The sequence below is a fragment of the Adiantum capillus-veneris genome, chromosome 13 (assembly GCF_014529385.1).
Source record: "Adiantum capillus-veneris isolate H3 chromosome 13, ASM1452938v2, whole genome shotgun sequence".
NCBI lineage: Eukaryota > Viridiplantae > Streptophyta > Polypodiopsida > Polypodiales > Pteridaceae > Adiantum > Adiantum capillus-veneris.
The window spans coordinates 64,076,990-64,099,817 of record NC_140943.1 but is presented as its reverse complement, the minus strand read 5'-3'; the positions used below and the strand labels follow the sequence as shown (position 1 = coordinate 64,099,817).

General features: G+C 42.5%; 1 protein-coding gene, 1 long non-coding RNA gene and 1 pseudogene across 2 annotated transcripts; 1 reads left to right on the top strand and 2 right to left on the bottom strand.

Moving 5' to 3' along the window:
• Positions 1 to 7,145: 7,145 nt before the first annotated feature.
• LOC147444148 (co-chaperone protein p23-1 pseudogene) lies at positions 7,146 to 7,744 on the top strand (annotated as a pseudogene).
• Positions 7,745 to 15,083: 7,339 nt separating this feature from the next.
• LOC147444147 (uncharacterized) lies at positions 15,084 to 17,305 on the bottom strand. The gene is made up of 2 exons (XR_015190030.1): positions 15,502 to 17,305; positions 15,084 to 15,421 (listed from the first exon to the last, which is right to left on the bottom strand). It is a non-coding gene; the product is annotated as an uncharacterized LOC147444147 (long non-coding RNA).
• A 476-nt stretch (positions 17,306 to 17,781) lies between these two features.
• On the bottom strand, positions 17,782 to 22,379 carry LOC147444146 (cysteine proteinase mucunain-like). Its single transcript, XM_086526863.1, has 5 exons — positions 21,779 to 22,379; positions 20,668 to 20,909; positions 19,294 to 19,434; positions 18,487 to 19,116; positions 17,782 to 18,008 (listed from the first exon to the last, which is right to left on the bottom strand). The coding sequence occupies exons 1-5, from the start codon at positions 22,257 to 22,259 to the stop codon at positions 17,889 to 17,891; spliced, it is 1,614 nt and encodes a 537-aa protein (XP_086382989.1). The 5' UTR covers positions 22,260 to 22,379; the 3' UTR covers positions 17,782 to 17,888.
• Positions 22,380 to 22,828: the final 449 nt, after the last annotated feature.

Genomic DNA, 22,828 nt, shown 5'->3' with positions numbered 1-22,828 from the left:
TGTTTTGTTCCTGCTTCACTATTGCTGGCAAATTCAACACTTGAGACCCTGCATTTTAAATTTGCACTAGTTAGTGATGTCATATTACTATCATCTTGTGCAAGGCTACACTACTTCCTCCTACATTATTATCCCTTGGGTTTGCATCGTATTCAATTGGAGAATGACATAGACGTTAGTGGTTGCAAATAGCAACAAAACACCTAGAGATTGGCTATCCATGGTGAGGCCGATCGGTGGTAGTGCATCCCCAGCTCCTTCTTTGCAAGGCTCGTCCTCCTCTTGACAACCTTAACAATCTTTGTAAGAATGCTCAGAGTTTTGTGTATGTGTGTGTGTGCGTGTTTTTGGGATGTGAAGGAGATAAGTCCGTAACTAGTATATTTGTTTGTGTGTGTGCACTTTAATTATAAGTGGTGATGGCTTTGCTCCATGTCAATGCTTGTCGATGATTGTCTCATGACTACGTGTGGGCTGCTCCAGTTCATTAATTGCTTCCAACACTCAGCCGACATCACTCGTTGCCAAGGACCCAATCGTCATTGATCTATGGTCGTAGGGTGATCTTCATCCCCTTGGTAGGCTACTGCATATCTGCGCTACTGATTTCAGGGACCCCTGGCTAGCGGGCTACCTTACTTCATCAAGCCCTACTCCAAATCACCACTTCAAGCTCAGTTGTTATCATATAAATGTGCATCCTCAATTATAATGCCCAAACAAAATAGTTTAGCGCAAAATTTCATGCCATGCACATGTTAAGCTTCAAACAACACCTCCTCAAACTAGTCCGCGACGTCGCGAACTGTTTATAAAGCAGCTTAAATTTTTCAACGAAGAGAGACCCTCCATGTGTCACTCACTGCTTCACTAAAGAGAAAACCTCTCTAAAATGCAAAAGGGAGAGTAAGATTGTAAGAAAACAACAAGCAGCTTTTCAGTTTAATCAAAAGAATTTCTTTTTCTTTAGTAGTAGAAAGTCAAATACTTTCTCCTCTACAAAGAATAAATGTATTGGTTAAAATGCACATAACAAAAAGGAGATAAATTTAGTGGAGAAAATATTATTTAATGAGAATTTAATTTTTAAAGATATATTTAATTTTTTCTTTTCAAGAGGTTTTTTTCAAGACCAATATTGATATATATATTTTTTAAAGTTTTTATTTCTTTAAAGAGATTGAAAAAAAAAAAGCTTGTGTGGTATTGACTTGGAGTAGTTTCACTTTGAGAAATACATGCAAATGAAGAAGTAGTTATCCATGTTATTGACCGCGGAGAGAGAGAGAGAGAGAGAGAGAGAGAGAGAGAGAGAGAGATTTTTTCCTTTCAAGCTCATAGGGCTCCGTCTCACCAAGGACGCCCTTCAAGCCCTTCAAATTTATCAGAGGGGTCACTTAATATTTAAGCGGCTATCACGTGAGTACAGCAGAAGGGGTTATTAATTTCTTTTCTCACATTTTTACATACAAAAGATACCATAAAATGTAATTGAATATTTTTTTATAAACTAAATTATTTGTCAAAAATTTACAGATAAGGAGTTTAAAAATAGTCCTTGAACGCACATGATATACAAAATTTATATTTAGTGACACACCAAGTCAATAATATGGTTTTCTTAGAATAATAGTGTATTTTCAAAAGGGTAGCTAATATTTTTCACCCATAGATAATAAATAAAATGCCCAACAAAAATCAACCCTCTCATTGGTACCCAAAATAGGGAGAGAGATTGTCCAGTTAACGTACCTTTTACCAGTTCTTGGATATTTTGTCCTTTTTGTTTTTAAGAGTTAAACCGTGGAAAATGCTTAAAAATCAACAAATTCTCTAAATTTTGATAGGCAAAGGTGCCTATCAAAAATCAATCACACACACACACACATAGAGAAAAATGTTTTAGCATCGAACGAATGATGCAGCAAGCAGAAGGAAGAAGAGGAGAAAGAGAGAATAAAATGTTTGAGTGTGTAAGAACAATCTAAAAAGATGCTAAAGTTACACAACAAGTCTTTAACACTTGAATATCTATGGAAAGGAAGGAGAGAGAGAGAGAGAGAGAGAGAGAGAGAGAGAGAGAGAGAGAGAGAGAGAGAGAGAAGAAGAATAATAATAATAATAATAATAGAATTTTTAATCCCATAAGAACAATTCTAAAAGATATATATGGCAACTTGGGTGAGAATAAAGTTATTTTGTTTCATCTTCTAACTCTCTCTCTCTCTCTCTCTCTCTCTCTCTCTCTCTCTCTCTCACACACACACACACACACACACACACACACATCTTGAAAAAAGAAGAAATTAAAATGTTTGTAGGAGCGATCCAATGAGATCTCAAAGATCTATCCGATGGTCTCAAGTTCAAGACCTTAGAGAGAGAGAGAGAGAGAGAGAGAGAGAGAGAGAGACAGAGAGAGACTAATCATAGCCATCTATACTTTTCTTTACAGAGATTAAGAAAAAGGAGTTTGCTCATCCTTTTCATGCATTGACTTGAGGTCATCACTTCAACCACACTGCCAATTTTTCAACTACTATACCACGATGACAAGTCATATGTGTATGCACACATGAGCTCCATGCAAACTACTATCCATCTAACATGTGGGTGTGTGGGTGGGTGTGGGTGTGTGTGTGTGTGTGTGTGTGTGTGAGAGAGAGAGAGAGAGAGAGAGAGAGAGGGTTTTGGGGGGGGGGGGGGGCACGAAGGGAGCATAAAAGTTTTGAATGTCATAGCTATTGTACTATAACAACAACAAGAGGCTTCAAGACCTATGTGACAAATCTTCGATATAAGAATATATATATGTACACACACACATATATATGTATATGTATGTATGTATACATATACATATATACATACACACACACACATACAAATACATATATCTACATGTGTGTGTGTGTGTGTGTGTATACTCAAGTAGGGTATGATACTCATATTCTCAAATTTTCAAGGAACCTAATGTGTACACAAAAAGAGGCTATCCTACATTGGCTCAATGTCCAATCACACATTTAACAAAGCAACAATTAAGCCAAATGGTTGGTATAGTATAGATTGTGCGCAAGGAAATAGGTTTAAGATGGTTGAATACAATCTGCTCTCTCAAAGAGGAATATGGTTTTGTAATTAGAGGATAAAGATAGATAGAGATCAATGGCATGCATGATTTTAGTCACAACCTCAATTTTACACCACATATTTCATTTTAGCATACAATCTGCTCTCTCAAAGAGGAATATGGTTTTGTAATTAGAGGATAAAGATAGATAGAGATCAATGGCATGCATGATTTTAGTCACAACCTCAATTTTACACCACATATTTCAGTTTAGCATAATGGCAAAAACTCCTACAAAAATAAACATTTGAGCAACCTTACTTTGCTTTCATTTCTATTACATTTTAAGATGCAAATGATGTGAAAGTGTACATGAACAAATAGTGTGCACCTTATCATACTAAGATGCTTATGTATTGTTGTGACTAGGTGATGATGTAAACCATTACCATGCTTGTGAACATAGATAGAAATCTAAGAGAAGCATCTAGAGAGCAGCATAGATGTAAGCACATTCTTAATATTAAAAGAACGTCATCTCATCTCTTTGAAAACTTGAAGCTTTTCTGGTACATTGGAAACTATGAGCCCTTATAGTTTCACAACTCGGCTCAAATGCAAAAGCCTTACCATGCTTTGAAAGCATTTCTTTGAAGCACTTTGTCTCTTTCTGTGTTAGAAACTCCTCACAACCAATCTGCAACTCTTGAAAAGACTCCTTTGTGAAGGTATGCCTGATCTTTTTAGGATTTCTTAAACTTGGTTGCAAAGAGGCTTGTTCAATCTTTTCCCTGTTGTTGGGTGGTAAGGGTGAAGCTACTGGTTTCACCTTCTTTGCTACACTCTTGTATTTGGTTTCAACATGGACTTATGGGCCAACTATTTGGCTTTCTTTAAAGGCTTCTATTACTTGATACATTTCCATAGAGAAAACTTCCACAACTTCATTTTCAAGATGCAAACTAGACCCCATTATAGCATCAAGCTACTCTTAGACATGAAATATTTCATAATTACACACTGTAGCAATTATGGGCCTTCATCTTTAAAAACTTGCTGGCTTACCCAGTTTGCACTTCTCTACTTGGTAGCACTTTTGTCAACTCTAGGTAGACCAAGGGAAAGATGGTCTTCTTGCCATATAAGAAGGTATGTTGTACACTTCTACATGTCTTGCTCATAAGAAAGACGCAAGGATAGAAGTAGGTAAGAGAGTGGAGTAGAGACATTGAATTCAGTTGAGTTCCTATTCTTGAAGCCAATTCTAGAACGCACTCCATTGTCAAAAAACGCCTTATAGCTACATTGATTTCATGTGGCTTTCATCTCTTCATACCATGCTAACTTACCTAATCTATATAATCAACATTGCTAGCATTGCTGACTTACCTAATCTATATAATCAACATTGCTAGCATTGCTAAACCAAGATACACCAGAAGGAGGAGACTCTCTCTCTCTCTCTCTCTCTCTCTCTCTCTCTCTCTCTCTCTCTCTCCACAATAGAAGTAGAGCACTCCTAAGTTTTTTAAACAAGGGTTAGTATCTTATGAAAAACAATGTCTATGAGAAGCTCCCAAGCTTGGTATCAAGAACACTTTGTATAATCTTACATATATTTATGTTTGTTAGAATATTCAAGAGGTTGTGTAATGCATTACTTTTAAAAATGCAATAGAATATACATGTAGGAATAGAATATTGATAGTGTTTCACTTGGAAGAGAAGATATCCCTACAAGAATAGAAGCGATGTTTCTTTGGCCGCAGCAACGCGCGGGTCATATACTAGTATGAACAATTGCTCATGCTTTGATATCTTGCTTGTAGTTTTTCAAATGGGTAAGAGCGACCCCCTAGACTAGGCTTTAGGACAACTAGCTTTCCAAGAAACCCAAGAGGAAGCAAGTGATCTCCTAGCCTTGTAAGTCGATTCGAGGAAACTTAGAGCCTTGTTTTTGAGAACTCAAAAAACCTACACATGGAAAATTTTAAAAGTAAATTGAATATATTCAAAAGTTTTTTTTACTATTTTTGAAAAATTTTGTTTGTTTTTTCACCCTTGAGGTTAAAATTTGGACATAAGTTTCAAAGTTTGTAAGCACATACCTGGGGTTTTTTTTTTTAACTACTTCTAAAGCCTAACCTGTTCAAATTTCATCCACTAAGGTTACCAACAACCATATACACTTCTCTAGATGCCACGTCAAAGTCATGTTGAGAAGTAAAGGAGGTGAATTATTATCTTTTACTGTCCTTTGAGGGGCTAGAACCTTCTCTTTGCACACCCGGCATCTTTCACCCTTGCTTAACGAGTAGCAAAATATGGTCTTTGTATGAATGTAAAGATACAGTACTTCGACCATGTATTTTTGGGTTTACATTCACGTAAACCTCTTAATTAGCAACGAAGATTCCAAAGGAATTTCTAAATCGAAGTGAAAAGGGGAAAACTTTGTGATCACGCGGGCCCTTCGCAACCGTTCCCACGCTCCTGTCCCCCATGTGTATTGACCTGCTCATCCCCATTCAACACAATTGCTCCCCTACTCGTAGAGCTACTCATCTCAAGCTGTGTCCGCATCCCCTCCCTCTTGCTCTGTGTCCGGCTTTTGACAGAATCCCTTTGGACCTTTCCCGACCTGCGCCCAATGCCGCCCTCCCTCCTCGGCCACAGTCACGGGGTTGCTCCTGCGATGGGCGCACAAGTGCGCAAGGGGTCCAGGTTGCCCTGCACAAGGAAAAGAGGAGTATGTTTGCCTCCGCATCAGCTTCACCAGCACGAAGAAGGCAACATATCGACTTTGAATGGGATGAGGAAGCCAGTGTTTTGTCTCTCTCCTCGCCTCTTCTTCCCCCGACACGCGCCCCCAGTACTTACTCCTACTGCATCATTCGGTTGCACAACCACTCATCCTGCTCTCCCTCGTCCTCATCACCAGGGCCTATGCTCCACTTCTTTGCCTCTTTGTCTGTCTCTCTCGGCAAAAAAATCTCCTTGTATTGTTCGCTCATATCCGGCTCACTTGCCCACATGGCCTTGCCTCCACTAACACCTACACGTAGCTCCAAGTTAGGGTCACCTCTTCACTACCAATGCATCTCTTTTGTCAATGGTGTCTATGTGTTGCCTTTGCACTGCGAATCTGACCCCTCATCGAGACCTGCAGCCCAATCGACAAGGAAAAAATCTCAGGCTCTCTCTCTCTCCTCCTCTCTCTCTCTCTCCACCACATGCCACTTGCTTTTCCTCTTCCACTCACTTTTTCTTTGGAAAAAAAAGCATCTCCTTCGGCCCTCCAATCACTTTTAAACTTTACACAAAATGGATCTTTCAAGATACCCATTAAACACCCTTTCCCAAAATTGGCCGGACCTTTAGGTGATTTGAATGACTAAGATTTTATATTGTTACTCGCCTATTTAGCACGATTGCACACCCATCTAGTTACGTGGTGAGCCAAAGATCCTTTGTTCGCTATCTGGACTCACAAGACACCACGTGTCACCTTGTCATTGGATGCTTTTCACGGGCTCACCAACTAAAAAGCTTCAACTAAATAATAATAATAAAAACGTTGGACGTGAGCAATTCACATCCATTACCGTCGCTTAGTTTGCAGGTTTGTAGCCATCACCTTCGCCCAATTTGCAGCCCAGTTTGCAGGTTTGCAGCTACTAGCACCAATTCGCAGTAGTTCCCAACAGTTCAAACTGCAGCAGTTCCACGTCCGAAGTTCCAAAGGCTTCAACAAGTTTGTTGACTACCACTAGAATTGCCATATGAGAGAGAGAGAGAGAGAGAGGCTACAGCAGTTCGCAGATCTCCAAAGGCTACAGCAGGTTTGTTGACTACCACTAGAACGGACCTCTTCCATGAGAGAGAGAGAGAGAGAGAGATTCATGACCGTATCTGATTATGCCAACTGATCACCGATGGAAATCTGGTATCTTCTGTTTCAGTAGCACTAGAACAGACCTCTGCCATGCATGAGAGAGAGAGAGAGAGAGAATCTCTTAACGTTCTTGCCCTTCAGCAACAGAGTGCGCCAAATGTCGACGTAGAGACCAGAGAGGAAGGGGAGCCTACGATCATGGGGCGGCATCCTGAGGTGAATTGGGCTCAAAGGTCTGATAAGGTTCTCATAACCATAAATTTACCTGACGCAAAGGACCCAAAAGTCAAGATTGAACCGGAGGGAAAATTTTGTTTTTCTGCTGCCGGTTATGAGCTTGATTTGGACCTTTTTGAAAAGATAAATAGGCTAAGAAATGTTTTCTGTGCTTTGGTCAAAAGTGAGAAAGGTTGGTGGAAAAGGCTTTTGAAAGGTGAAGGGAAGTCGCCTCCTTACTTAAAGGTGGATTGGGACAAGTGGGTAGATGAGGATGAGGAAGATGTTACCAAGAATGAATTTGACAATTTTGATCTCGGATCCATCCAGGTGGTTTTCCGAGCTTCAATCCTGGCGGTGACATGGGAGAGGATGAGCCAGACAGTGACGATGAAGATGTATCAGTACCTCCTGCAGAGAGCCAAGCAAAGAGCTGAGAAGTAAGGGAGACTTTGAAACTCATACGAGTCCATCATTGTTGGATAGGTTGCTCGTTAAAGAGGAGTAGATAGAAAACCCCTGCCCTTTATATGGTACTATGTTGATAAGGGTAGTCATTACTGTGATATTCATGGGAATCAGTGCACATGACTTGTAGAATCATGCATTGCATACGGATTTACTGTTTTTCTAGTGGGTATTTCAATATAATTCACGTTTCATGCCTCTGAAAGAGAGAGAGAGAGAGAGAGAGAGAGAGAGAGAGAGAGAGAGAGAGAGAGAGAGAGAGAGAGAGAGAGACATTCATGCCCGTATCTGTTTATTGTTGACTAGATTCCAAATTATGCCAACTTATCACTAGAACAGACCTCTGCTGTGAGAGAGAGAGAGAGAGAGAGATTCATGCTCGTATCTGTTTATTGTTGACTCGATTCCAGATTATGCCAACTGATCACCGATTGAAATCTGATATCTTCTGTTTCAGTAGCACTAGAACATACCTCTGCCATGAAAGAGAGAGAGAGAGAGAGAGAGAGAGAGAGAGAGAGAGAGAGAGAGAGAGAGAGAGAGAGAGAGAGATTCTTGCTCGTATCTGTTTACTGTTGAGTCGATTCCAAATTATGTCAACTGATCACTGATTGAAATCTGATATCTTCTGTTTTAGTAGCACTAGAACAGACCTGTGTCATGAGAGAGAGAGAGAGAGAGAGAGAGAGAGAGAGAGAGAGAGAGAGAGAGAGAGAGAGAGAGAGAGAGATTCATGCCCGTATTTGTTTATTGTTGACTCGATTCAGATTATGCGATTTAAATCTGATATCTTCTGTTTCAGTAGCACTAGAACAGACATGTGTCATGAGAGAGAGAGAGAGAGAGAAATGGAACCTTTTTCTTGTCAATCAAATACAATAAGCTTAATCAATATGCTACATGCCATGTATTTATGCTAATGTGTATTTTGTGTCTTGCAGAGAGAACATATACTCACAACACTGGACATTTGGATTGTACATGCATAACTCCAGCTAGACTACATTGCAAGGTTTGTTATCTCCATCCAATTCCCCATGACTATGTGTTTGCTTGGCGCATCACATAAACGCTACAGGACAGGGCACGGCTTCCGTTTCTTATAATTTTTGGAGAGACCACAATGCCAACTCTCCACCATACTTTTGTATGGCACTTCTGCATGCCGTGCACTGTATATTTAGCATCTTCAATTTATGGCGCTTCACTGTAAGATGATATGTTTAACTATTCACATTCCTTTTCTGTAGCTTGAGTCAAAGATCGGCGTGTAGCTTGGACAATCCAAAAACATATGTACAACATTTCAGGTCAGTAAAGCACTTCATTTCAAATTGCAATTCATTGATGCTTTATCGATTTGCTTGTTTTAGAATTTTGTACCTTGCTTCCTTCAGTTTGTTTTACTTGCATGCTCCTTTCAAAACTATACAATCAATGTCGACCAACATCTATATATGTTAATTATACATACAACTCTTTGAGTAGTAAACACATGTAGTATATTACAATCTTAAATGCACTTTGTGCATCTTTACTTTTGACTTAAACAATTGATGCCATACTATATTTGTCCTCATTTCTCCCATACTGGGTGTCAATATGAAGTTCTCAAGGCCTGCAAGATTACAGTCCAAGTGTCACGAACCCAGGAAACTAACTGCAACCAAGTTGAAAGCAGCTAACCGTCCATATGCTAGGTCATGGTTTGAAGTTATTCCATTATATAAAGATTGGATCATGCAATGTGACATCCTTGCTCACAATCTAGAACTGTGTCCCTCTTGCGTGGCGGAAAATCTCACGTACAACGACAAATGAGGCCGTGAAACAAATGAAATAGACAGTCCCGTTGCACTCACTACAATATTATTGTTGAACGCTTTGTACAACATGCAAAAATCAAATACTCATGGACGGCTTGTACTTCTTGTAAAATAACTAATTCTCATCAAAGATATATTGCCATCCATGCCCCTGACTACATACAGCGTATTCTCTTTTCTCGACAACTACACACACAGTTGCTTTGCATTATAGACGTATCGATCAGTGTGACAAAACCTACACATGCAATAGCATGAGGATCACTAGAACTACCTATGCAATAGCCAAATTAGTCTGCTCTTGTTCCCTTCAGTGCTAGATACTAAATATCAATTTGCATATGTCCTATTATATTCTGCAGATGTTATATAGCAAGGCCCACCAAGCAAGACTAGTTTTTCACTTGTAGAAGATCCCCTTATACGAATCTACAAAATAGCCCTTGTCAAGGCTTTTTCTTGATGCACATATGTGAGTAACTACATACCTTTTTGGCAAACTGCAAAAGAAAGTGGATGTTTTAAGAAGGAAGAGGGTACATTTAATGTTAGAATGGAGATCATTTTAAGGAGATGACTGAATTAGGGTTAGTGAAGACCATTTTCTTGTTTTCATACTTTGTCTTGTTTGAACGATATTCTAACATTTGATCAATGGTAAATCCAATTATTAAACTTCATAAAAGTGTTTACATACTGGGAGGACCTATTGGGTCTACGCCCCCATTACATGGAATCTACCCAGATACCCTCTCTCTCCTCTCTCTTCCATCTCTCTCTGCACGATGCCATGCCCTCTGCCCTACCTACGTAGCGATGGCCTCACCCTCTGCAGCTCGATCTCCACCTCTAAAACACTCCCTCAGACCACCTCACACCAGCGCCACCTCACACCAGCGTTCTCACTGTCTCTCCCACTCTGCCCTCTGTCGGACCTGCGCACCCATGGCCACATCGCCTTCCAACTACACACATCGCTCAGAGGAGCTCTCTCCATGTCTCTCTCGCTCTCCCCTCTGCCGCACTTGCCGACCCATGGCCACACCCTCCGTAAGGACTGACTGAGAACTCCGTTTCGACCTGGGAAATGAGATTTCTCTCTCTCTCTCTCTCTCTCTCTCTCTTTCCACATGTCTACTGCATCCTCTTTCCACGTGCTCCCTTTCCCTTTTTGACTTCAAATTTATCATGAGGATCTCCCGAGATACCCCTTTATCCAGCTGCTTTCGAAATTGGGGACACCTACTAGGATACCATTTTGTGAGGTAGAGAGTGCCACGAGGACTCTTTAACTTTGACTGTGCTTTTAGACTCATTTTGTGGCCTTGCTTCCCACTAAATTTTGCCTAGATTCTTTGCAAGAAACTATTCTCTTTGCAAATATTATTTTTTAGTGAGTGTTTGGATATGTGATAAAGTTTGCAAGGTTACATAAGTTCCGATTTTTTCTAAGGTTATATTGCTCGGTTTTTTGGTTCGCTCCAAAAAATTTGCTCGGTGTTTGCTATTCTTCATCTTCCTCACCACTGCGTTTGTGAGCCATTACTCTATAGCTTCACCTCGCCCTTTTGCCCACAAATTCACACAACTATATCCTATGTTAAATTTGCCTCATGAGCTAAAGTCTCTAGCCTCCAATCTTCTCTTGTTTACCTTCAAATCCAAAAATCTCTCTCAAAATTTTCAGTATCAACTTATTCCATAGACTTTCCTTTGGGTTGTTAAAAACTCTTGAAGAGACTTTTGGGGGGGGGGGGGGGGGGGGGGGGGGGGGGGGGGTGGTGGTTTGCTAGTCCTATTCAAAGACCCCCTTTTCATAAACCTAACCAAGAAAGCACTAGTTAAACTCCAAAAAGACGTCGATCTCAACAAACACAATGTGTGGGACTTATTTGTTTGGAGCATTCAAAAAGCAATCAAAAGCTCTGGCCTGCAAATTAAAAAAGCTAGGGAGGTGCAGTTGCTTTACCTCCATGAAGGCCAATGGGCTTGCTTCTGAGGATGAGCACAAGCAGTGGCTTGAAGACAAATCTAACCTTGCTAATGAGCAACAAGAAGATATCAAAAAGGCAAGGCTTCTCTCCAGGGAGACTTTCCGCCAATCGGAAGCCTCTAATCAAGCTCACTTTTTAAGGGCTCTGAAAATCAAGAAGAGTCGGGGCCACGTCCACTCGCTCTATGATGAGAAAGGGATAGCAGTTCAGAACCATGATGAGATGGTTGGTTTGATGTTGAACTATCTTAGCCAAATCATTGGACAGCCCGAGAGCCGGTCCTGAGAATTGGATGATGCCAAAGGAACCTTACTTAAGAGTGTCAAGAAGAAGATTCCTCAGACAGAAGCCAATAGCCTGGAAGGGGCATTTTTCGAAGACAAACGTTCACTAGCATTGCAAGCCCTTGGCAAGGAAAAGTCCCCTGGTTGGGATGGAACAATAACGGAATTCTTTAGAAAATTTTGGGATAATCTCAAGGTCCCAATCACGAGTTTGGCCAACAAAGCCATTGCCGAAGGGTCGTTGGAGATAAGTGTGAAGAGAGGGCTTATCAAACCCATCCCCAAACAGGTATGTTTTCTCAAATGAAGCATTGGTGCCCTATTACAATGATGTCAGTAGCCTACAAAAGTATTGACAAGGTAGTAGCCCTCATACTAGCCCCCTTACTTGACAAGATCATCTCTCCCCATCAACATGGGTTCATTAAGGAAGGTCCATTTATGACAACATCTTGGTAGCAATGGTGGGCATCGAATACACAACTTACACAAAGCAAGAGTGCATTCTGGTGCAGTTGGACCTTGATACGGCTTATGACAAAATAACATGGTCATATATAGAAGCCGTCATGGAAGCTCTGGGCCTCGCCTATGTCGCCTTATACGTACACTGGTAGCCAGTTAGAGCTCCTATTTAACGATAGCATAGTGGGCTCCTTTGAGGCCAAAGGGTCTATTAAAAAGGGATGCCCTCTAGCCCCCCTACTTTTCACCATAGGATCACATCCTTTGATCATGATGCTCGAAGCTAGTGCTGAGTGATTGGAGTTGCAAGGCCTGGCTTTACCAAGAAATAGTCAACTACTAGTAGAACTATTTGCAGATGATTCTCTCTTCTTCTTGAAGGCGTACCTTCAGGTTGTCAAGAAAGCTTTGGAGATTGTGCATATGTTCACAGTCGCTTCGGGGTCCCAGTGCAATATAGAGAAGTCAAGGATGATCTCCCTATCGGAAAATGACTCCTTTCACCCTTCTGACTGATAGGGGAAGATTGTCACAAAAGGTAATATTTTCAGCCATTTGGGGGCCCCTTGGGGACGGAAGTAATTCACAAACAAAGATTTTAATGGGTCCTCGAAAAAATCAGAACAAAAATGAAGGTGGGACTGTGCTCTTTTCCCATTCCCCGCTGGATTAAAATGATTAGTGCAATTATGTTCCCTTATATTGTCTTCACTAGCCCGCTTCTCAAGATGGTTAAGTGTCACTGGAAAGAGTTCTTAAAAGTAGTGAAAAGATTTTTATGCAAAAACAACACAAAATCCTCCATGCCATGGCAATGGGACGGTTGGGAGTCAGCCACTCGGCCAGGGGATCAAGGAGGCCTTGGAATTCTCAACCCTGTGGCCCATGCAAAAACTCGTTGCACCAAATTTGTAGTCTCATTGGCTAAACAGGATCAATCTTGGGCTATCATGATCAAAGATATGATAGAAGTAGCTAAACTTGGTTTGAAAGGTGGTAAGTGGAAAGGGGTAGAGGTTCATGACAAACTAACTATTAGCCCCGACGTGGTCTACCCTAAGTCTAGGGGGTATCTCAAGGGAATTGGTAAGGAAATGCAACAGAGTAGCGGGAGTCTTAGAGCGGAGGGAAGAAACCAGATACTTCAAGAACTCCATTTTGCACTGGTCCCCCTGGCTCTCTAAAGTTGTAGATCCACCACAAAGTCCCTATTGGATAGAAACAACCAGGAAACTAAATAATAAGGGTCTAAATCGACTTGGGCACTTCTAGGATGGTGACAGCAAGAGCTGGAAAACCATTGACCTTCTGGTAACCCAATTCAAACTTAATGGCTTGTAGGTATTGCTAGCCAACAAAGTGATGAAAGAGGTCGACAATGTAGCGATGCCAATCTGTGCATTAGGGTTTGAATGGAATCCATGGAGATAGCCCAGAAGCAGTGTCTTATGGAAACCCCATTCTAAAGGCATATATCATACAATGATGCACAAGAAGAATTGGTCTAGCCCCCTTAACAAGATATGGAAAAAACAATGGCCGGAGGAATGGTGGGAGCAAGTAATGGAGAACACCTGGCAGCCAGAGTTGTCGTAGTACATGAAGGTATTTCTATGGAAGGTAATTTGGGGTGCTCTATCGACAGGGGTGAAGATACAAGAGAGAGGGATTGGGTCAAATCGATGCTTGGGGTGCAAGTTAGCTAGTGAGGATCTAGCCCACCTATTCATAGGAATGCTCGGCTATCAGAGGCCTTGTAGGGAAAATATGCAAGTGGGTCCAAAGGACATGGAAAATTGGTTTTTTCAAGACTGATTTATTCCTTGGAGGTAAGAAGTTGGGAAGTCTTGCCCTTCTCATCAACACTCAAAACTGTCAGGTACTTTTTATTCCATTATGTATGGCAGACAAGGATCCGCCGAGTGTTGGAAGGAGATCCTGAGGTGGCAAGCTTCGCAAAGATTATACAAGAAAGCAAAGTGCTAATATAGACGCTCGGACACAAGCAAAACCCGGATGATTGGTCTAGGACTACCCATGCCTTGTTGTCAACAAATGGTAAGTAAAGCCTAGAAATTAGTTCATTGAGTTGGTTATGTAGGCTTTGGAGATGAATTGCTTCATTATTTTTAGAAATAATTGCTTTTTTTTTTGCAAGGGAATTTGTGACAAATTCCATATAAGCACTCAGAAACAAATCTCCATTGTCAAAAAGGAATAAAGATTAGAAAATCTTTAACAATCCAACCAAAATAGATATGGGGTATTTTGGGAATTTTGAAATTTGAGGGAAATTTTGAGAATTTCCACAAATTAGAGGGGTAATTTGGTAATTATCCCTAAATGTAATTAGGGGCCAGCACCGACATGTGCGTCCTTGCGAGAGCAGAGGAAGGAGAGGGAGCCTCTTGCCGCGTCGACAAAATTAAGGGAGGAGCTGGGGCCGGTGGAGATTCAATACCAAGTTCATCGAGGGGTGAAGGGGCAGATTTACTTACAATACGGACATTGTAAGCTCATAAAGCAGTGTTTGCTATACCTTTGAAAATATTGGCCTTTCAATTGATAGCAAATCTGTAATCCTAAAAGCACTTGAGTATCGCTAGCCCATTGGCAATGTTGAGGAGCAATTGAAGCCGAGAGAGTCTTTTGAGATGTGCATCTTGATGTCACAACGAGTAATGCCCAATAATCGTAAACTATTTTGCAATGAAAGTTTTCATCACTGATTTTGTTGCTAGACTATAAGTAGTTTCTATGGATGCCATCCAAGGATGAGAAGGTATGTTGGAACAGAAGAGAGGAGAGTGAAGGGGGAGTGAAGGGGCTGGAGGATGTGGAGTTCAGTAGAAAGGGAGACGATGGGATAAAGAGGGGACATATTTGATATTGTTTTACCTACAAAAGCTATTATTGTGTCTACAGTCTTATCTTACATTCTTATATATCTCTGTTCTATATTAAAACGGCAAGGGTGAATGTCCAAGTGGCTGCAAATGCATGCAGCCACAACATCCACCCTCTTAGCTTGTTGCTCTCCATATACAAGCCCTTCTCCATATAAAAGCCCTTGGTCCCCGCCAGCTTGCGCACCCCTTCACAGTCAAGGCGTCACGTACGCAACACCCTCCACGATAACAAGCATGCGTGTATGCCAAGATGACTGCTTACGCTTCTAGAGGTGGCCCGCTCGTGACTACCTACAATTCAATAGGAAGAGAATAATCAAGTTGGACCTTTGAATTGTGGGCTCATACAATCTAGCAGCAACAAGTTGTACCTGTAAGCATGCACACAAAGTGATCATTGATTTGTGGGAGGGGGGTACATAGACCCCACTCTCCTCCTCCCAACAGTGATGCCACAAGCCTCCAATGTGCTGCTCAATTCTCCTACTACTCGCTCTCCTTCGACCACTGCCTCTCGACAAACGTCAACAGTCTTCTTTAACCCTGCATGTTGTGTGAGGTTCTCAACAAGTGAGCATTTATTATTGGGAATGCCTTGCTCAACAAAAAGTGAAGAAGGTAGCCAAGCTTTCAAGTGTAAGTTGGAGAGAGAGAGAGAGAGAGAGAGAGAGAGAGAGAGAGAGAGAGGCAAGACCCCTACGTTCAGAAGTAGCCATCCTTGCGGCCCTTGAATCCAAGAAGGAGAACAATGAAGAGGCCAATGTGCCAAGTGGCCATCCACAATTAGAAGAGGGATGTGAGAGCAAGGCATGTGGGCCAATGTACAAGCTTGGGGCCAATCCTATTGAAGAAGAGACAAAGCCAATAACTGACAAATGTATCTTGAGCCGGTCACGGACGAAGCAAATAACATGGGCCTCGCTTCGCATGTTGCTCAAACTCAAGGAGGAGAGTGGGAAGAGACGATCCGCACAAAAATAGGGTTGTGAGGCTAACTGAGGAGGCAACGGCAACACGGGCACCTCGAGGAGTGCAAGCCCAAGTTGGGAAGCCCAACCTCCAGGCTGCACTTCATCTCCGCAACAATTACCATCTTTCCACTCTTCTTCTTTTTTAAAACTGTGCTCTTTCGTTTGCATGTTTACCAAATGTGGTATATTTGTTTTCATGAGCTTCCTATTTAGGATGTAGTCTCTTGGAATACATTGACCATACAAGAACAAGGCCAAGAAATAGTGGGTTGTTATGTCTTCAACAATCCAAGTTGTTGAAGAGCTTCCGAAATGGGTAAGCGAGCTTCCTATTCGGGATGTGGCCTCTTGGAATACATTGACCATTGTAAGGTATGCAAACAAGAACAAGGCCAAGATAGAGTGGGTTGTTATGTCTACAACCATCCCAGTTGTTGAAGTGCTTCCGAAGTGGTAGGCAAGGAAGTTGATCTATGTTTTTTTCATTGGATGCAAAACGGGGGGCCTCTCAAAATATGATACCATGCATCTAGATGGATGTGGCACTAGGTTTGTTTCGAAATATGATCACCCATGCTCCCATCTAGAAGGCATGAGGCAATAGCCAAGGGGTTTGACATAAGTGATGTAAGCTTAGTGAGGTCTCTCTCCAAATATGAAGACATGTGCTTACATCTTTGGTCGACACAAACGTTAAATTTGGGAATCTGTTTCCGGATGAACTACCTATTCGAGATGTCTAGATGGATGTGGCACTAGGTTTGTTTCGAAATATGATCACCCATGCTCCCATCTAGAAGGCATGATACCTATTCGTTAAATATGATACCATGCATCTAGATGGATGTGGCACTAGGTTTGTTTCGAAATATGATCACCCATGCTCCCATCTAGAAGGCATGAGGCAATAGCCAAGGGGTTTGACATAAGTGATGTATGCTTAGTGAGGTCTCTCTCCAAATATGAAGACATGTGCTTACATCTTTGGTCGACACAAGCGTTAAATTTGGGAATCTGTTTCCGGATGAACTACCTATTCGAGATGTCTTCTGGGATGCATTGATCATTGCAAGGTACACGAACAAAGCAAGCCTAGAAAATAGCGGGTGAAGGGGAAAATATGTCAACCGCCTGCAGGCAGGCAGCATTGTAAAGTGGTAGAGCATGAATTGGAGATGTATAGAAATAGACATATACACACAATATATATGTACCTGTGGTAAGAGCGAGCGACACCCGTCGGTAGGCGGGTCACACAAACTAGAGAATTTGACACTGCAAGCAAAAAATGTGTGAAAGAATTGTACCGTTTAGAAATCCATTGAGAGCAAGAGTTCAGGGTTTGTTTTTTTTTTTGGGGGGGGGGGGGGGGGAGGGAATACATTTCCATAAACCAAGTAAAATACCACTTCCTAGGGATGCACAGGAGACCTTGCATTCAGGCATACCAGAGCTCCCCATAAACTTTTTTCCAACCAAAGAGAATAGGGCTACACTAGAAACCCTCCTAAAACTAATAAACTTTACCAGTTTTCCTGCAAATTCTCGCCACTTAAAAATACACTAAACCCTGGGTTTTTTGGAAAGGTAGAATTCAATTATTAACCCACAAATGATAAATCATTTATACTGTTCATGTTGGCGACAAGCCTGGCCCCCAATCTACTTAAGTGGACCAAATTAAAGCTTGGCTCATGCGTTCCTTCATTAAGTAATTGGACACTTTACATCATCAAAAAGAAAACTCTGTACAGAGAAAGAAAGGCATATATAGCCTCCCCTCTCTCTCATTCTAGCACATCTCGCAACAGTGCTTCAACAGAAGGAATATGGCTTCCCTCCCGCATCTGCGCCCGACTGCGCTGCGAAGCTGGCACGCGCGTCAATGGACTCCTGCTGGATGCATCCTGCACACACATGAGGTAAGAATGTCATATTTTCTTCGATTGCCCACACACAGAGAGAGAGAGAGAGAGAGAGAGAGAGAGAGAGAGAGAGAGAGACATGAATGGTCCGTATTTCCGCTTGTGCGTGGATGTCTTTCTCCTTGCATGCGTGAGTGCAGCGTGCATAGAAAGGAAATTCCACACAGAGGGAGCTGTCTGTTTGTTGCCATATCAATTCCCTTCATTCATGTCGTGAGGTGGGTGTAAATTCCCTTCTTGCATGAGATGATATGTGCAAGAAACGCTCCATTGTGCATGCGCATGCGTGCATGCATTCATGGTATGCGTGATTCAAAGCTAGAAGAAGAGTGCACACAGGCATGCGTCTTTGCATGCTCTTCACCATCCTTTACCATCACCCAAGATAGCATTGCACATACCAACCAAACATGCACAATGTTAGATGACAATCGACTAGCCGTCGTCGTAGCTTGCATACCTGGTAGCAATAACCAGCCCATGTGTCACATATGGGATAGTCCTCAGGACAGCAGCTCTGATGGTCATCACAGCACACAGCATTCTCGTAGGCACAGCAACCCCAGAAGAGACATTGAGACCCAATCTCGAATATGCAGCAGCACGTTTCACTGGCAGGGCACGTTGACCACGAATCACATTGCGTGGAAGAAGGCGGAGGGGGTGGAGGAGGTGGGGGTGAGGGCGGTGGTGGTGGAGGAGACGGTGGGGGTGGAGGTGACGGCGGGGGTGGTGGAGGTGATGGTGGTGGTGGGGGTGATGGTGGGGGTGGAGGGGGTGATGGTGGCGGAGGCGGTGACGGCGGTGGTGGGGGGGATGCTGGGGGCGGTGGCGGCGACGGTGGTGGAGGCGGTGGTGGTGGTGTTGAGGTAGATATAGGATATGATGGCATAAGATACATTCCGCATATGCCGCTCGATGACCCGGTTCCTTTCACCAAGTTGATATACCCTGAGGCCCCCCATGATGTGCCCCATGAGTTTTTACCGATCCAGTACTCCACGCTACTGCTCGACACACCCCATCCTATTATCAAAATGGCATGGTCCAAGTCGCTTTCGCTGCTTGAGCAGGTACCGTCATACACACCCTGCACCAATCAAACAAACACTCAGTTCTACAATATGATACAGTTCTCGGTAGATTTTCAGTATCATATCGTTCAATGCCCTGTAAATTGCAGAAAATTCAGTGGAATAACTGTTTGGCATCTCTGCACAAATTGGAGAGCACGTCACTTCCAAGCGAAAAAAAATAGCAAACTCACCCCACTGTAGAGCTGAAAGTCAAAGGCGTCACCATTCAGCGCAACAGTCACAGGTTGCGATGCTACTGCACAGAGCAATGCTGACTCATCACCTGAGTCTACATCCTCATAGCTATCAATAGATACCACCTTGTTGCTGACCTGAACGACACATTCCAAAGCAGAGATGTCAGATTGTAAGTCACCTTATTTGAGCTCAATGAAAAGCTTAATGCAGACAGAATCACAGGGATAGATCGATGCAAGCCAGCTTCCACGGGCCTCAAACTATTGAATCAAAAAAAAAAAAAAAGCCTTAAATGCCTGTCAACGTCTGTACGTATCCATTTCCAAGCATATGTATCCAAAATGAGACGTTCTGGGAACACTATAACCATACCACAGTTGGGATTCAGTTGCGTGAGATTTCAGGTGCTACACTGCAACAGCGGCCTGTAAAATGCAACGTATATGTCTAAGCTTTTACAAAATGCGGCTAGTCCCATAATGTTTTCATTAATCTCGTCCGTAATCCCATTCTGGGGCAAATACTGCTCTGAACCAGTATTGCGAGACCCAACAGTTTTGAGCTATAGAAAGATTAATAAAGGTATTAACTTCAATATGCGAGCCCATATGTTTATGCATGCTAGATCCTAAGCAATAAAGAAACTTCAATAGACCACTGAAGGATAGTAAACTTCAGCAGAAGAGTAGGGCAATCTACTCTGTAGAAAGGGATCAGGACATTCTCTCTTCAGGAAGTACAATAAACAATCCATCTGCAGTCACAATTACTTTCAAGGAGAAGAATGAACATTTTTGTAAATGCGAACAATCGCAAGAAGATGGTGTTAAATGGTACTGACAGTGTTTGGCACGTTACGAAAGAGGAATGTAAGCATGAGCGGGAGGTAACACCCTCGTCAATGTAGCATTTGATAACACAAATGGGGTGTTAGGACGATCATATCACCACAAAGGCTCCTTTTTTGCTCCAGGTCGTTTGCTATTGAGAAACCCCCCATATAGCGTGCATTTTTAGGGTACTTGAAAAACCCCTCTGCTAAAATGTGGACATGAATAGATTGACCCCCCCCTCCTTTCTTCACAATTTAAGCCATTTTGTTAAATTGCTTAAATTTTCAAAAATAAAAAACCCCTCCCGCTGAACTCACATGGTACATAAACATGATTCTAGAGCGGACCCCCGGGGCTTTTTTGACATTACAAAGTAACTCATGCCTGTGGAAGAATCTCAACAGATGCAAATGACTTAGAACATGAATGTGTTATATTACTCAATACAAATACACATGGTCTACTACTGGAAATTAATGAACAAAGCCCTGAAGGCATTAGCACAAGAATACTTTGCTTAGAGGAAGGGCACACCTTGGCAGTAAGGCAGCTACCCGTGGAGCCTCCAGAGCTGGTGTATGGATAATCAGTCTCTGAGTCTATACCACCATTGTCAATGACCCACTGGAAGGCGTAGTCCATAAGCCCCCCATTACACCCGTAGTCGTTTGAATCGCAGCTTACCAATTCCTGCTCAGAAAGGCTCACCAAAGTGCCCATAGATATGGCATTGGCACTCTCTATGGCCCCCACAGCCGCAAAAGCCCAGCAGCTACCTGCACATAATGATTTGAAATGACTACATACTCAAGTTTGATACGAGACATCACAAGCATAACCACTTATTCCCGCCAGAATTTAAGTATTTCTACTTTATCCACGATGCACATAGTATGGAGACTTGTACATTTAATAGGTCTATACTCTTTAGTTTCTTCTATTCATAGAACACAGACCTGCATGGATGAACTTTTATGTTTGGTATGTCTGGTAGACCATGTTAGCTCTCATAGATGACAGACCTTTGAGTTCTCTTGGGATTGTTCCTATAGGATGAAAACTTCTCGTCTCATGGCGGGTGTGGGTGTGTGTGTAAAAGGAGAGGATAACACCAGAGAGCTCATAAATTGGTTATCCCCGTACCCTCTAGAATAAGAGGTCTTGAGTTTAAGACTCATCTTTGAGGTCTATTGGCATTGTTCCGACGAAGACCTCTCTCTCTCTCTCTCTCTCTCTCTCTCTCTCTCTCTCTCTCAGCAAGTCTTCAAGTGCCATCTCATAGATCTTTGAGGTCTCATGGGTTGCTCTCTCTCTCTCTCTCTCTCTCTCTCTCTCTCTCTCTCTCTCTCATAGGCAGCCAATACATAGCTGATGGCTTGGCAATCACTTCGGATGCATTCCGCATTAAAAACTAATCAATGCAACGTAATAAACAACTTGATAACCTGAGCCATTAATACATCATTTCTGGTCACACCAAGCACAATTATGTATATGACTGAGAAAAATACTGAAATAAAGGGCAATCGGATGCTAAAAAAATCAGTCAATGGGCATCAAATGTAGAAAACAAGAGTGCAATCATGGTCAATGCAGAGATCCAAAAACTAATCAAGCATAATTAGAGAGCTGGGTCCTTAATTACCGCAGCTGCCTTGATCCTTGACGCTCTCCACAGCATCCTCATCACGCCAATCGAAGGCAGTATCCAAATCGCTTGAATCGCACGAGTGTACTCTGCGCCTGTGATTAGCAGCTGCTAAAGAGCTGTGGTTCCTTGTAGAGAGGACAGGCCGCACTCCGAAGTAATTAAGCGCTTTGAACTCCTCATTAGTGAGATCTGCAAAGCGGGTGAGGCCCAGTGTGTAAGAGGAGGTGCCCTTGCTGTTGTGCTGCTGGATATGGGCAAGATTCTCTTTGAAGATTTCAAAGCGCTTCTCCTTTTGGGGGGAGCCGAGGGCGGGGTAATGTTTGCCATGCTTGGCGTTCCAGGCGTCGAAGAGGGTAGAGAGGCGGCTTTCAGAGAGTAAATCCTCTTCGGAATATTGGAGGACATCGCCAGAAGCGAGCCCAGAGAGGAGGAGAAGGAAGGAAAAGAGGAGGAGCTCCAGGGTTGGAGCTGCCATGGCGAGCTTGGCCTGTCAGTAACGAGTAGGTCTTTCACTGTCAGGTGGCCATGGTGGTAGAAGCAACAGAGAGCAGGGCAGACGGAGGACCCGGTCTTATGTAAAGCTGACGAGGAGGGAGACGAAAAAGGAATGAGGATATTATTATGGTAGACTGTAGTGAGAGGCTAAAAACGAGGACACGAGCCTGCAGTGCATGAGCTCCTCGTTCGTCTTTACTGCGTCAGTAAAAGTAGGCATCCAATTAGCTTTTGCCACGTGCCACTCAATCCATTGTTAATTTCTGAATCATGATAGCTAAGGCCTAGATAAAAGCCTTGGGCCTATATGAATATTCGCCCTCGCTAACTTTACGGTCCTTTAAGCTTCGCATATTTTGCGAGTTTTTGACCTTATAGCTATTAAGGCTTATCGTCCATTGTTAGCTTTATTCTATTCCTAAATATTGCTTGCAGGCCATGTGTCCTCTTGAATCTTTTATCCGATATGTATATGTATGCTGTGCGTCATCATCTCTCTCTTATGGTGCGCACATGCAGGCGGTCGTTGAAGCGTTCGGCGAAAAACAG

Bases quoted from the DNA above. Each gene is read 5' to 3' on its own strand.
- LOC147444146 (XM_086526863.1), bottom strand. From the start codon at position 22,259: ATGGCAGCTCCAACCCTGGAGCTCCTCCTCTTTTCCTTCCTTCTCCTC. The intron at 19,117-19,293 runs GTGAGTTTGCTA...TGATTGGTGCAG, and splicing joins ACTTTCAGCTCTACAGTGGG to GGTGTGTATGACGGTACCTG. The intron at 18,009-18,486 runs GTATGCAAGCTA...ATGTGTGTGCAG, and splicing joins GGGCTGGTTATTGCTACCAG to GATGCATCCAGCAGGAGTCC.